The sequence below is a fragment of the Danio aesculapii genome, chromosome 17 (genome assembly GCF_903798145.1).
Source record: "Danio aesculapii chromosome 17, fDanAes4.1, whole genome shotgun sequence".
Lineage (NCBI taxonomy): Eukaryota > Metazoa > Chordata > Actinopteri > Cypriniformes > Danionidae > Danio > Danio aesculapii.
The window spans coordinates 45,192,739-45,209,057 of record NC_079451.1 but is presented as its reverse complement, the minus strand read 5'-3'; the positions used below and the strand labels follow the sequence as shown (position 1 = coordinate 45,209,057).

The following is a 16,319-nucleotide window of genomic DNA, read 5'->3' as shown; positions in this document are numbered from 1 at the left end:
AGAGTGGGTTACACGATTTCCTCACAGCAAGAAGGTTGCTGGTTCGAGCCCCGGCTGGCTAATTTGGCATTTCTGTGTGAAGTTTGCATGTTCTCCCTATGTTGGCGTGGGTTTCCTCCGGGTGCTCCGGTTTCCCCCACAAGTCCAAAGACATGTGGTACAGGTGAATGGAATAAGCTAAACTGGCCGTAGTGTACTGTATGTGTGTGCAAGCAAGATTGTATGGGTGTTTTCCAGTGTTGCGTAAAACATATGTTAGATAAGTTGGCGGTTCATTCCGCCGTGGTGCCCCTGATTAATAAAGGGACTAAGCCGAAAAGAAAATGAATGAATGAATACTTCGAAAATTTCCTTGCTCTGTTAAACATAATTTGGGAAATATTTGAAAAAGAAAGCAAAATTCACAGGAATGCGTGAATAATTTTGACTTTAACTGTACATGTACTGACGAATTATAATGTAAGATATAAAATTTGTCTTGAAGAAAGATATTCAGATATTTATCTTGTGCTAAAAGGCAGAATATGTATGATTTTTAAAAAATAAAAATATTTTAAAAAATGGCTGCGTACGAAATCGCATACTTCCATACTATATAGTACACTAAAAGCAGTATGCAAGCCGAGTAGTAAGTCTGAGTTCATAGAATTCGAAAAACAGTATGCGAGAAGTACCCGGATGACCTACTACTTCCGGCAAGATTCTGAAGTGCGCATCCAATGCACGCTACGCTATCCTATGATGGCTCACGAGAGAATTCATGAATCCGAGTAAAGCGACGCAACTACCATGGGGAGGTCACATGATAATGCTAAATGGCCAACGTAGTACGTTCAAATTCCATTCATGCTGCTCACATTCATAATATATAGAATGCACTTTTCTAACGACTGAGTAGTACATTTAAATTCAAATGTAGTGCCTACTGAGTAGTAGGCAATTTCGGACACAGCCTATGTCTTTGATTGTTGTGAATACACACCCTCTAGTGGTGAAAATGACACACTGTGCCTTTAAGCCTACGTTTGATAAGATTTATGTATAAAATAAGAAAAAATTATTTTTTCACAACATATATTTTGTATATACATCATCTCAGCTCACTATACTTTTTATAACTACTTATTTAAATGTAAAATGCAAAGATGAAGGAATAATTAATGAATGAATAATAAATAAATTAATTAATTAATTAATAAATAGGTTTTAAAAAGCTCGTTCCCTTCTTTAAGGGTCGATCCCACCGAATGCACTTTTCCGTTTTAAAAACGCGAGGCGCACCACACTGCCTTTTTTGCTGACAAGAAAAAAAGAAGCGGTGTGCTTTTTATCTTGCAAGGCAATGATTAAATCAGCTGCGTATTATGCTGTTGTTTTGCTGTTGATATTGGTATGATTCTAATATTTAATAATATTGTGATATTCAAGATTTGGGAAGTCATAACTCCGGATAACTCAAAACAGCCACCACTAGTCCCTCCTCTATCTTCAAAAGTCTCCGTAGTCGTCTTGACAACAGAAACACTGCAGTCACCTCAATGGAAACCCCGCCTCTGCTTTCATTTGATTGGAGAATGAAAAAGACGCAAGTGACGAAGCATGCTTTTTCGCTCAGAGTTGACTTTTTTTAACTATGTGCGCAACGGCAAAAACCTGAGGCGCAGCAGGTGGTTAAAACGTGCGGCGTGCATGGCGCATAAGCAGTGCACAAAATGCTCGCAATCGTTAGTAAACCATTCAAAAGATGTGCCTCTCAATGCAAAAAGGCACATTCGGTGTGACTGGCCCCTAAGAGAATCAGAAAAACAGTTCTATAAGATACGACACACATTCATTGATTATGCTGACCATAATAAATAACCCCCTGTCATTGTTTCATCTTTATTTATTCTTTTTTTATTGTTATTTGTATATATGTATTTATTTTTATTGTTGGAAAGTATACATTTACCTATACATTTAGTTTACATTTATGTATAGTTCCTTTTTTTCCCAAACATCTATAATTTTAGCTTAAACTAATGGACGCTATTTTTTTATCATTATTTTTTAGGGGGTTTTCACTTTTATTGTTATAAGATAGTGGAGGACAGACAGAAAAGCACTGGGAGCAGAAAGAGGGTAAGAATCGGCATAGGAACTAGAGCCAAGAATCGAACTCGGGTCGCTGTGAGCACTTTGGTGCTATACGTCGGTGCACTTAACCACTAGGCTATTGGCGCTAACAATGAACACTTTTTTGAGTTTTATTTTTGGTAGGAGTTTGTTAAACGTGTATACTCAAAAAGTTTGATTCAATTTGCTTGTCATGTAAAAAATGACCATGTTTTAAAGACAATTATAAATATTTCTGTAGAAGATCCATTTATATATATATATATATATATATATATTTACACAGCAGTCTGCTTTCTTTTCATGCAATTTTACTATTATGCAAGTTTCAGGTTACTTACAGAGACTTGCGACTGTGATTTTCTTTGAATAAGTTCACCGTCCAGCTCCTCCAGACTCTCGGTTAATCCCTCTGCTTCACTCACTGTCAGGAGTGTGGTGGCGTGTTTTGCTTTCACTGTCAGCATCTTACACTTGGAGTTTAGGGATGCAATCTGCTCCTGGTAGCCCTTGATTTTCTGAGCCAGTTCCTGGTGAGATAAATATAAACACAACATGACAGATTCTGCTGGTGTTTTAGATGCGATTTAGCTGGCGATGCAATCAAAATAAAGTCAACAAAAGCAAAATTAGCAGAAAGTGTGGGATCTCTGAGCTAAATATACATAACTAAAACTAGGATTAATGAAAACAGACATCATTCATTGAAAATAACAAAAATCAAAGCTGAAATAAAATAAGATACACATTTTATAACTTAAAATGTAATCTTATTTCAGATAGTTCCTAAAAGAGCATTTTATTCCATCTCTATTTTTTTAAGACAAAAGCTGAAGTAGAAATGAAAGGTATATAGAAAAATACGTGAAAAGAAAAACGAATAAAATTAACTAAAGTAAATGAAATCTGAATATATAAATATGCATTAAATATCAACACCACAGTTATGCTGATGACACTCAGATCTACTTATTGCCAAATGACTACAGCCCCATTGACAGCCTCTGTCAATGCATTGATGAAATTAACAGTTGGATGTGCCAAAACTTTCTTCAGTTAAACAAACAGAAAACTGAAGTCATTGCATTTGGGAATAGAGATGAGGTTCTCAAGGTGAATGCGTACCTTCGCTCTAGGGGTCAAACAACAAAAAATAAGGTCAAGAATCTTGGTGTGATTCAGATATGAGGGAGTCAGATATGAGTTTCAGTTGTCATGTCAAAGCAGTCAGTAAATCAGCATACTATCATCTCAAAAACATTGCAAGAATTAGATGCTTTGTTTCCAGTGAGGACTTAGAGAAACTTGTTCATGCTTTTATCAGCAGCAGGGTGGATTACTGTAATGGACTCCTCACTGGCCTTCCAAAAAAGACAGTCAGACAGTTACAGCTCATCCAGAACACTACTGCCAGGGTTCTGACCAGACCAGACAATCCGAGCACATCACACCTGTCCTCAGGTCTTTACACTGGCTCCCAGTTACATTCAGAATAGATTTTAAAGTATTAATTCTGGTCTATAAATCACTAAATGGCCTAGGACCTCAAAACATTACAGATATGCTCACTGAATATAAACCCAACAGATCACTCAGATCATTAGCATCAAGCAATTTAGAAATTCCAAGAATTAATTTAAAGTAGGGTGAATCGGCCTTCAGGAATCAGCTTCCAGAAACAACCAGACGTGCTCCAACATTAGGCACATTCAAAACAAGACTTAAAACGCATCTCAGATCGCACTACTATGTCTTTCTTTTTTCATTTCTTTAAAACCTGTTTTAATGCATTTTAATGTTTTCATCTGTTTTTAATCATTTTTAATAATTTTAATAATTTTTATTTTCTTGTTTCTTTTATTCCTGTTTATGTAAAGCACTTTGAATTACCATTGTGTATGAAATGTGCTATATATATATATATATATATATATATATATATATATATATATATATATATATATATATATAAACTTGCCTTGCCTAATAAATACTACAGACTGCATCTCATGATGGTTCATTTGTTCCTTCAGCTCTGAGCTAAATATAAGTCACCTCAATGCTATTATAGTTTTCTAAAAAAATTGGAATGACAAATGTATGCTAAAAAAGTAAAAAAAAACAAAAAAAAATTACAAAAAAATAAATAAAAAAATCAATCTTCAAATAAATACAAGTTTAAACTTAACTTTAAAAAACTAGCAACTGACTGAAGTGGAACCTACATTTTTTATAATAACTGAAATAATATATATATATATATATATAAAAGTACTTTGCAAAATAAAAAAACAAAATAAAAATAAAAACAGAATATATATATATATATATATATATATATATATATATATATATATATATATATATATATATATATATATATATATATATATATATATATATAAAATATATAAAAATAAAATATATATATATATATATAAAATGATGTTTATTCAAATTTAGGAATTTATCATTTCAACTAATAAAATATAACAATTTTAAATTAAACTAATGAAATGTACAATTGCAACTAATAAACAACCTATCATTTTAATATATAAATAATACTAAAACAAGTCTGCACCTCGTGGTGGTTAATTTGTGCCTGCAGCTCTTGGATGTTGCTGGTGTTCACAGGTTGGTCCTGAATGACCCGATGAGCATCTTCAATCATAACCTGCAGGTTTTTCACTTCCTGTTCGTACTGTTCATACTGTACCACAGCCTCCTAAAACAGACATCAAACGAACATACATACATGTTTATTTCATGACAAGTTAAATGTAATGGATAAACCATAACCCTATCTTTTTCAGACATCTTTGAATTTAAAAACAAAGTTAAATTAAGACGCTACTTACTCGCTTTATAAAGCTTCTAGATCAGGCATGGGCAAACTTGATCCTCGAGGGCCGGTTTCCCTGCAGAGTTTTGCTCCAACACTAATCAAACACACCTGAACACCCTAATTAGTGTCTTCAAGATCACTAGAAAGCTACAAGCAGGTGTGTTTGATTAGGGTTGGTGCAAAACTATGCAGGGACACCGGCCCTCCAGGATCAAGTCTGCCTATCCCTGTTCTAGATCATGTAGATTAATCATGTGGATCAGGGGTGGCCAATCCTGTTCCTGGAGATCTACCTTCATGTAGAGTTTAGCTCCAACCCTGAACTAAAACAACTAAACCAACTAAGTGGTCATTTAAGACAGGTGAGTTTGATCAGGGTTGCAGCTGAAGTCTGAAGGAAAGTAGATCTCCAGAACTGGGCACACCTGATGTAAATGTTATTTGAGCTTTTGCAGTGTCTTTTACCATAGCAAATGCAAATAGAAAAACCTGACCCACTTTTAAAGTACAGTACATAGTGTACGCAAATTTGTTAATCATCATTACGCACTTAAAAATAACCATCTAAATACGTCTCGATTTTCCTTGTAAGAGAAACATTTGTGATCATAGACCACAAAAGCAGTCAGTGAGTCAATTTTAAGAGATTTATGCATTATCTGAAATATAAATAAATATGCTTCCAGTGATGTACGTATACGTTGTCAGGATATGAATATATGTTGCTGTTGAGTTGAAACAACAAAATTGCTACGTTTTTTTTTTCACTTAATCGATTTGTGTTGGGACAACATCAAGGAATTGTGTGGAACTGAGTATTTCTTACTGTGTTTGTGGCTTTCACCATCAGAAAGAAACTAATTTAACTTTCTTCATCAGGAATAAATCGGAAATACAGTGAGGGAAATGAGTCTTGAACCATTTTTCTCAGAAAACATATTTCTAAAGGTGCCGTTGACTTGACATTTTTTTTACCAGATGTTGGTAACAACCAAAGAAATCCATATATGCAATGAAAACAGAACTAATTAGTTTACAAACGAAGTTGTGTGTAATAAAATGAAATGACACAGGAAAAAAGTATTGAACACATGAAGAAAGGGAGGTGTAGAAAGGCAGTGAAAGCCCAGACAGCAGCTGAAATCTCTCAGTAGTTTTTCAGCAACCCTCTGCCTTTCCTCATTGTAAATGAATATTAGCTGCTTCAGTCCAACATCTACATCAGCAGAATGATGAAGATGAAACCAGTGTGGACATTTCAGCAAGACAATGATCCAAAACACAGCCAAGGAAACTCCCAAATGCTTTCAGAGAAAGAAAATCAACCTGTAGAATGGCCCAGCCAATCGCCTGACTTGGGTCCATTATAAAAGACAAATTAAAGCTCAGATTTGATAGACGAGACCCGCAGAACCATCAAGATTTTAACACTCTGTTGACGTCTGTAAAAAAATCTCACACCTGAGCAGTGCATGTACCTTCATTCTCCATATGAGAGGCGTCTTTAAGCTATTATCACCAAAACAGCCTTTTATAAAAAGTATAAAATACGTTTCAGTAGTTCAGCACTTTCTCCTTGTGTCATTTCATTCTTAAAACACGTTTTTTTTTGTTTTTTGTTTTTTTGTTTTATTTTTATGTTTATATTGTTTGGGTTTTTACCAAAATCTGATAAAATTCTATGTCAACAGTTTAGAAATATTATTCCCAGGAAAAAACATGACGAGTTCAATATTTTCTACACCTACTGTATTATACCAGTGTCAAAACCAGCAGGTCAGCGGTTTTCTTTGTTTTGTATAGATTTTTCTTGTTTGTTATTTTATACCTGCAGGATGTTGCACTGCTGGATGGCGGTGTGCTGCAGCTGACTGGCCTCCTGCTGCAGATTCAAAGCCGTGCGACAGATGGACAAACTGGTGACCACTTCCTCTGGGACTCTCAGAGCGCTCTGACACTCCTGCACGGTCTCCACTTGCTGCTTGAAACTCTCCATGTCTGCCAGCAAACGCTGAAAAACATCCAAATCTTTTGTGGGAACAAAAACCTTTCCATGCTAAAATATGCAAGGAAGAAAAAGCAGGTTTAGAGAAAACACTCAATAATTGATCAGAAGAACCTTTCAGTTACCAGATCAGATCTTTTAGCAGGGACACAACATTTTACATCTTATTTTAGAAAAAAAAAAAACAGGCAGAAAAGCTGGATGATTCAACTCCTGATCTATGACTCCAACATTAAATGTATAAGTAAATATACAAAATAAACTTAAAGTATATGTAAATAAATGGACCCAAAGCTGCAATATGTGACCCTGGACCACAAAACCAGTCATAATAATTGACTAATTGACATAATAAATGATTTATACATCACCTGAATGGTCCATAAATAACTTTTTCATTGATGTATACTTTGTTAGGATGGGATTTTTATTTGGGATTAAAAAATGCCTTAATTTTCTGAATGAAGTGCTAAGAAAAGCAAAATACTAATCAGAAATTGAGTTTTGAAAAAATTACAGTAGGACAATTACAGCACATCAACCTACTTAATATTCTAATGACTTTTGTCATTAAAAATAAATCAATCATTTTGACCTATAGAATGTGTTTTTGAGAAAGTTATAAACAGAGGTCAGAGCCAGCTCCAAATGGGCTGGTCAGCTCCAAGTAGGTAGGGCTTGAGCTCCAAAATGGGGTGTACAAACTTCATAGAGGTTTCATTTTTTTAATGTCTTGCATATCAGTGGTCCCCAACTTTTTTATCATCGTGGACTGGTATAGCTTGACAATTTTACCACGGCCTGGGGGGTAGTGTATATATTTCTCAGAAGATGACAAGCTGACAAAACATTGCTGCAATTCTGATACAAGTTTTATTTATGGAGAAAATTAAAAGCACTGCAGTGTTTGGGTGTTCAGTGTTTGTCTGAGATAATTAGTCTACTGAAGATGTATATTCCATACAAAATATGAAGCTGATCGGTCAGTTCTTGTTACGTAACTTGTGGTGTGCTCATGGCATTCTGAAGATGTTTTCAACTGGGTGCGTGGCACTGCTTGCGTACGTCACTCCCAATATGCGCACACAAGCCATTGAAAATAACGAATACGGAAAAGACGTGATATATGACCAACCGCCATCATTTGCGACCTTCAGCAGTTGATTTTCTTGCATAGAGATGGTGTATTCAGCTAATTTGTTGACAAATGGGTTGCGGATGCATTCCTTGGTAGTCCATGAGTCCATCACTAGGTCTTTTCCCCTTCACAATGAAACTTTCCAAAGACGTCTGTTTCTTACTCATTTAGCTGCTTGTGGGTTAAATTTTGGTGCAAGTGACCGAATCGAGAAAATAGAGTCATTTTTCAAAATAAAAGATCGTTCAGACTCAGATAATACATGAAATGGAAATAAATGATTTCTAGTGCGGCCCGGTACCAACTGATCCACGGACCGGTACCAGTCCGCAGCCTGGGGGTTGGGGATCACTGTTGTACATGACACAGACTCCAAATTTATTACCGTCTACACTTACCCTAATCTCACAGTAACCCGTTTCGTTTTAATACTGTCTACACCTACCCCAACCCTAAACCCAACCTTACAGTAACCTGTTGTGTTCTACTAATGTCTACTACACCTACACTAACCCTAAACCCAGCCTACTTGCGGCATAAGTGCCTCACACTTGGAGGTCACCCAGTCTATTGCGTTGTAATCCCTTTCACTTGGAGCTCTCCGGGCTGCAGCGATACTAGTCCCCCACAAATATATCCATGCAAAATAAGATGCACCGGTTTTGTAGTCCAGGGTTACAGGTCTGCTTAAAAAGTGCATAACTTGTTTTATGCCAAACAAGTAGTAAATTTTGGTCATTAGACATTTTAGACGAGTTTCTTGAAGTGGAAGTAAAGCTGATATTTAAGACATCCATATTTTGAAAGGTATTCCCTGAGGGGATGACGACAATAGCAGAATACATTACTTTGTCGGATTTGCTCTTCAGTATTTGGACTCTCAGTAGTGATTATTAAACCACACTGAACTGAGCTAAACTGAACTGAACTTAAACACTACAAACTGAACTACACTGTTCCTATTTACTATGACCTTTTATGTGAAGCTGCTTTGACACAATCTACATTGTATAAGCGCTATACAAATAAAGGTGAATTGAAAAAATTGAATTGAATTGAATAAAGTTTAGCATAATAATTAAACATTAAAACAGATACAGTTCCAAAGAGAAACTCAAATCGCAAAATGTATGAATTTAGTCTAAAAAACTGAAGATTTTATGACAGTAACAAAAGCAATGAATATTGATTGTGTGCTATGCTGTATATGTGGAATAACAAGCTCAAACAGCTCATTCGACATTAAAGTTAACAGACTTTACCTGTCTTTGAGTAAGTTGCTCTTTTAGACTCAGTCGGGCCAGTTCAGGAGATGTGAGGGTGGCCTGAACCTGGTCCAGAGACACATGCAGGGCCTTCACTTCACTCTCAAACTTCTCCATATCCTACAACAAACCCCAAAATCAGTCATGCTGAGCTACTATATTTAACACAATGCATCAAAGAGTTAGTTCACCCTAAAAATTAAAAAGTTTCTCATTAATTTCTCACCTTCATATTGTTCCCAATTATCTGAGATCTTTAATCAGAACACAAATTAAGATATTTTTGATGAAATTCTAGAGCTCTCAAATTCTCAAAATACAGCAACAGTCCAGAGTTGAAAAAAAATCCAGAACCAAAAACCAATAACATTAACAAAAACAGTACATCACACAAAGTTTGTGTGTCAAAAAACTTAAAAATAACTTTGTTCAACAAAGTCTTCTGCATGAAATCAAGTGCGTGTTTAATATAGGCAAAACGATGTATAGTCAGAGTCAGCCTCACAACACACATATACATATGCAGTAAGTGTGGTATTGTTCATAATAAACGTGCGCAAAGCTTTTTTTTTAGTTTATTTGACACATAAAAGTGTTTTAGAAGCTTTGTATAATTACAGATGAACTACTAAATTCCCATGGACTGTTTTGACAATGTTTTAGGTTGCTTTTTTGGACTTTGAACATCTTGTGACTCTTGCTGTCTATGGAGGATGAGGGAGCTCTCAGATTTCATTGAAATTATCTTAATTTGCGTTCTACAGATCTCAGGCCATAGGGGTTTGGAACGACATGAGGGTGAGTAATTAAAAACTGAATTTTCATTTTTTTTGGGGTAAATTTGTCTTCTTTTCATATTAAAATCTGAGGGGGACTGAAACAGTTTAGAAAGAATAAGATGATATAGAGCAGGGGTGCCCAAGCGTTTTCTTACAAAGTGACAGTATTTAAATTTTTAAACATTTAATTTCTGTTTGCTTTTTTGTAGCACTAGTTAAATTATAAATGACAATCTCTGTTAAAGGCATTGCCTCCATCATTCTCCCTCTCTTCTCAGATAGGATGGTGGGGATGGGCCAACTTTGGGCATTTCTGATATAGCGCATAAACTGCTGAAACCTTTGCTGCGTCCTGTAGACTCTGCAGGCGGGATCTGATGCTCTGCTCCAGCTCTTCAGTGTGACGGCTTAGTTCTGACACCTGCTGTCCCATCGCCTCCACCTGCAGCGTCTCAGACAGGATCTCCACCTTCTCCTGCATGGAGTCCAGGTCACCATGAAGCTCACGTGACTCGCGTAGAACAGCCTGCATAGGCAAAAATGATATAACAAAACAAAACAAATTGGGATAACAAAAATGTACCAGGATACGAATGTAAACTCTTTTTTGCAAGTTCTTCCTTTCTCTTTATGAAAAAAAGCAGCCATAGAGATCCATAGCAGGAACAAAAAATACTAGGGATACCAAGTAGAGCTGCACGATTCATTGAAAAAAGATCTTGATCTCGATTCGACCCCCTATACGATCTTAATCCAGCATTTCTACGATTCTGCCAATCATATTTTCAAGTTCAGGAGAAAAGCAAAGGTGGTCGCACAAGTCTTCACGCTGTTTTACATACATTGCTCAGCGACATGGACACCTCCAAATAGTGTTGAAAGAGTCAGATACTGTATTTATAAGGTATAATTCACCTAAAAATGTCATTTCTGTCTTCATGTAATGCTGTATTCGCGGCCACGAAATCACGCAAGACGTGGGCTGCTGACCGTGAGCTGTTATCGCGTCTACTTTAGTTAACAGAATCTGCATAGGCTGCGAATAACAGGTAATAAAGTTGTAAATAACATTCAGTTTGTGGCACAGAGCGATCGTTTGGGAGCCGCACGGTAAGTATGAAAAGCACTTAGCAGTGAAAATGAAACCGAAAGCGTGCAAATCATTTAAATAATCATATCGCATTTTAGAGTTATGATTGTGACAAGCATTTAATATGTTTTTCTTTCATAGCGAGCACAGAGTGTTGTGCATGAGAATAAATGTTTAACAGTGGCAGTATAACTACTCTAGCCTATATAATGTTCAATATAATGCAAGAGGGAATCTGATAATGGCAAATGTCTGAATTTACCAGTAGAAAAAAAAGGTCTAATAATGTGGTCAATGACAGACTGCAAGCCTATGTCTCAAACATAATAATTCAACTTCAGAATTATGAATAGTTGTATTCTGATGTCCTCACTTTATTGTGCATTAATGACCAGGACATACTTAAAGTCTGTTCAATTCCACCATTCAAAGTCTATTCAAAATTTAGCTTTTTAACCAACAGTAGACCTATATGTAAAATTATTATTGTTGTTTTACTGTATGTTTGAGATATAACAATAATATTAGCCTACTCATATTGACCTTTATTTTACATCTAGAGAACCATGAGAAAATCGTGATCTTGATTTTAAGCAAAAAAATAGTGATTCTCATTTTAGCCAGGACTGAATTTTTCACCGGTTCCGATAGCCGGTATCTCTTTTGGAGATTTGGAGGCTGGTAGACAAAGTATACAATTTAATAACATTTTAATTTTCCTGTACAAACAAAGGCAACAACCAAAAAAAAAAAAAGCTGATAAAATAATAAATACAGTGGATGCCAAAATTATTAACAGCCGACAAACATAATAAAACCGGTATCTTGCACTAAGGCTTGGGAGAAGGGCTGGTAAGTGAGTGAATTTTAACTAGAGATTTAATTAGAGGTTGTCAGTTCACCTGATACATCCTGATCTGCTCTTGCAGGTGTGAGGAAGAGTTCCAGATGATGTTGGCCTTCACCAGACTCCTGGCTCGGTCTGTCCACTTCACTATGAACTCAAACATCTCATTGTACTCATCCAGATGTGCATCAGCCTTGAGAAAATAAAAGATAAACAGAGATGTAGCATGCAATGGGTCATTTTTATTTAAAGAGATAGTTCACCCAAAGATTTCTGCACTATTTATTCACACTTAGGTGGTTTTATGAATTTCTTTCTTCTGTTGAGCACAACACCAAATATTCTGAAGAATTCAGAAAAAACAAACAAACAAACAAACAAAAAAACAGCCATAGACATCCATAGTAGGAACAAAAAAATACTAGAAATGTATCGATATAGACTTTTAGACCGATATCGATAGCCGATATCTCTTACGATTTGGAGGCTGGTAGCCAATTTATAGACTGATTAATAAAATTATTTTTTTGGCTTAAAGATGTCAACCTAATTTTGTTATTGGACCAATGATAAAATGAAACATAGCATTTATCGGCCGATATTGATATGACCACCGATATATCATACATCCCAAATTAAATCAATGGCTGTTTTTTCTAACATTCTTGAGTATTGATTCTCTTGAGTTCAACAGATGTAAGAAACTCAAACAGATCTGGAACAAGTGGAGAATGAGTTAATTTTTGGGTGAACTATCGCTTTAATCTGTGAATAAAACTATATCTTCCTACCTTCTTCAGCCATATTGTTTTATATTCAGCCAGTCGAAGAGTGTGATGATGGATCTCCCGCAATTTAGCGATTGCATCAGCCAGTTGTCTGGCTATTAGAGGGTTACGGCGACCAAAATCCTGCACTGCAGCTTCCAACTCAGCAAGAGTTCTTCCACAGCCGTCAAGTTCATCACAGAGACGCTAGAAATACAGGTCAGTTTTTGTTGGTTTTAGGCATATTTTTTGGTTTTCAGGCCTATAACATCTTGCAAAGAGACTAGATAGAGGCAAGGTAGATTTGCATTCTTGAGGAATGTTGATTAATGTACAATATAACTTTGTTGTCAAAAATAAATGAATAAAGATTTATAAAATAAGTACTTAACGGTTATTTTGTATGGCATAGTTATGTTTGTGTTCTTAACACACAGATTATTATTATGACATACTCTGGCCTCATCTTTGGCCTGATCAATATCCGTGGCCTTTTCCTTCAGAGCTGTAGAGACGGCCTTCATTTTTTCAGATACGTCATGTATCCTGGAGTTGAACTCTTCTTTGATTACTCTGGACTTCTGGATGTCTCTCTCCCTGGCTTGAACCTATGGGCATGAATTATTTTATTAATACTGTTGATAAAGTATTAGTAAAATTGCTAAAATGATTCAAAACAATTGTATGCAGTCATTTAGCGAGGCTATTAATGCACTGTAAAAACAAGGCATTATGAGTAATTATGTACCTGATCCTCAATGGATCCCAGTGCCAGAGATACCTCAGCAAGCTGCATTGAGATCTCAGATGGTAAAATAGTGTACAAGTCTAAGTATTTGCTTTGCTGCTGCTCTGCGAGCTTGTCCACATTCTGACGGTGAGTGATCAGCTCTCCATGCATCACCTGCAAAATGATACGATAAAATGAAGACAAGCCATTCATGCTACAGTAGTACAATAATACATATTATATGTAACTTATACCATGTACATTATGCAAACATTTTTATGCATGTAATATCATAATTACACACTAAAGTAAATGAGCAGTATACAGAAGCAATGAGTGCTGCAACCCAATGCAATGTTCTCAAGCTTATAATTGCTCATCTGACCTAATTAAATATGCAAAACTGCCATATCAATGTAGTTGGATACTGCATACGGTTTCACATATAATTTTATTCACCTCCAGTTCTTGAGACAGAATGTCCAAATCAGACGTGGGGTTTAGCAGGAGCTCCCTGGAGTCCTGGATCCAGCTCTTGACAAGACTCAGTCCTCTCTCCACACCTTCCCTGTCCGACAGCTCCTGCTGAACCCGAGATTTACCCGCCCTGGCCTTCTGCAGGAGACTACACAGATTAAACGGATTAAAATTCAGCTAATATCTAAGGGTAACCAACTAGCTAAAGGGTTATAATGAATAAACTTGAGTACTTCAGAAATGAAAAACCTTGATAAAAGATTGTAGCAAGGCAAAATATTGTATTTTTTTCAAATATTATCAAACTCTTCTTGGTTGAGCTGACGCCGATATCTTTTCTGTGTTTTTGAGAAGTGTTCATCTACAGTTTAACTTACAGAGTCAGGTTTAAGGCTTCAATTCCAGAAAATTGTTAGCTTCTTACAATGAATGAAAATCAGATTTGTGATTTCCAGATTGATAAGTTGTTCCTAAATAGAAAACACCTTTTTTTTCTTTAATTTTTAATAGTGTAAATGCAGCTAATCTAATGGGGCAGGCACTAGGACCTAGCAGGAGGCTGATTTGAGTGATATTGTAAAGAAAATGGATTAATACGCTTATTTCATGCGGCCGCCATTTTAAAACACGAAAGCGAGGCTGCGGTGGGAAGAAACCCGGAAGTATAGGATCAGCACTGTAAACATTGCAACAACATGCTGTGGACTACAAACCTCCAGCTGTTTCTGTGATTTCGAAATGCTGATATGGTGTAAAAATTACTTTAATATCATTCAGTTAAGTTTAATTTAAACAATTACAAGCAGATTAGCCATCAAACAAAATCTCAATCTCATTAAGAGTAATACGCTTAAGTGTCCTCCTAGGCTTTAATTCATGGCACCAGGTAAACTCCGTGGGGGCTTCCCTGCTTAAGCCTATATAACCTGGTGAGCGATAAAATAATGCAGTTCTCTGTAGCACACCCTCATGTTTTCTGTAATAGTGTTGTCCGGGTACTGAAATTTTAAAAACGTCCATTTCCTGCTAACACTTAAGCGCCGCTGAGCGCGTTCTTAAACACTGCTGATTTGCCATTGTATTCACCAGTGCTCAACAGTGCAAACACAGATACACAAACACTGGAGCGTTTTAAAGCTGCGAAGATCAGTCGATTGATCGTCTGTGTTTGCACTTGGTAAATATCGGTGAAGTGCAGTGAACTGATGACCTTCACAGCCAATCATTTCTGTTTAGCACTGTAGAATACAATGGCAAATCATCGGTGTTGCGCTCAGCAGTGCTTAAATGTTAGTGGGAAATGTACATTTTTAAAAATACATTTCATCGTGACAAGTCTAATATAGTGAAAGAATTCGTTCATTAACTTGAGTTTGATAAATAGTATCTGCACGTGTGTTTGGGAAAGAAAATGTTAGCTAACTAGTGCCATTTCCCTTAACTTAGCTGAAAATGAGCTCAGATATCCCTTTTTATTGTCACTATCCATTTAGAACGGACCGTCAGGTCATTCGGAAGGCGGTGAAATGATAAATTTGTGTCACTTTCTCTTCGCTGATAAGGTATATAGCCAGCTACACAACGTTCCTGTGTGACTCAGGCGATACTTCCATGTTTATTTCCACCGCAGCTTCGATTTCACTTTATAAAATGGCGGCCGCGTGATTAGGGTAGATACTGAATTAAGCTTTGTATGATTGGTTATTCTAACCAATATATCAAACAAGACAATACATTTTATGATATAACTTTGTGTTATTTTGTTTTCTTTTTTCTACTCTAAGGGTTATAATGCCACCATAGTGTGACCATCCCACATATAGTTTGGTTCACAAAGTAAATTATTTGTATATGTTTCACTTTAATTTATTTATTTCTATGTGTATATACACTGTATTTAAATTACTCAAATACAATTATAGTGAGTTTGCACTGAACAGTTTAGCTGCATCTTCTGAATTCTGAGTGGCAGTTGAGAGAGTTGAGTTACCATGACAACTGCAGCGCATCCTCAGAAAACAAAGAGGACCTTATAGCAGCAACTAAGTCTTGTCTCTCTCACTTATTACTAAGGTTAGTTAAATGTCATAAATCTAGAATGAATCATTATCTACAATAATGAACAATAAAATAATCAAATAAGTGCTGGCATGTAACACATGCTTTAATGTATAAACAATCAGCTTTAACTGATTATTTGATTAATAATTTTAAGATGCCTATGTCATACAGAAATTTATTCATGTATTCAAGTGTGA

The 16,319-nt window shown here is 36.0% G+C and overlaps 1 protein-coding gene across 5 annotated transcripts in view; it reads right to left on the bottom strand.

Annotated features, from left to right (window-relative positions):
• LOC130244242 (nesprin-1-like) overlaps positions 1–16,319 on the bottom strand; it is a 197,194-nt gene that overhangs the window by 102,306 nt on the left and 78,569 nt on the right. For all 5 annotated transcript variants that reach the window (XM_056476573.1, XM_056476574.1, XM_056476575.1 and 2 more), the window contains exons 38-47: positions 14,044–14,209; positions 13,603–13,758; positions 13,310–13,462; positions 12,879–13,061; positions 12,143–12,280; positions 10,491–10,676; positions 9,369–9,491; positions 6,792–6,974; positions 4,700–4,843; positions 2,457–2,645 (exon numbers count right to left, since the gene is read on the bottom strand). In XM_056476573.1, coding sequence (XP_056332548.1) covers positions 2,457–2,645; positions 4,700–4,843; positions 6,792–6,974; positions 9,369–9,491; positions 10,491–10,676; positions 12,143–12,280; positions 12,879–13,061; positions 13,310–13,462; positions 13,603–13,758; positions 14,044–14,209 — 1,621 coding nt within the window. The remainder of the gene's footprint in view (positions 1–2,456; positions 2,646–4,699; positions 4,844–6,791; positions 6,975–9,368; positions 9,492–10,490; positions 10,677–12,142; positions 12,281–12,878; positions 13,062–13,309; positions 13,463–13,602; positions 13,759–14,043; positions 14,210–16,319) is intronic.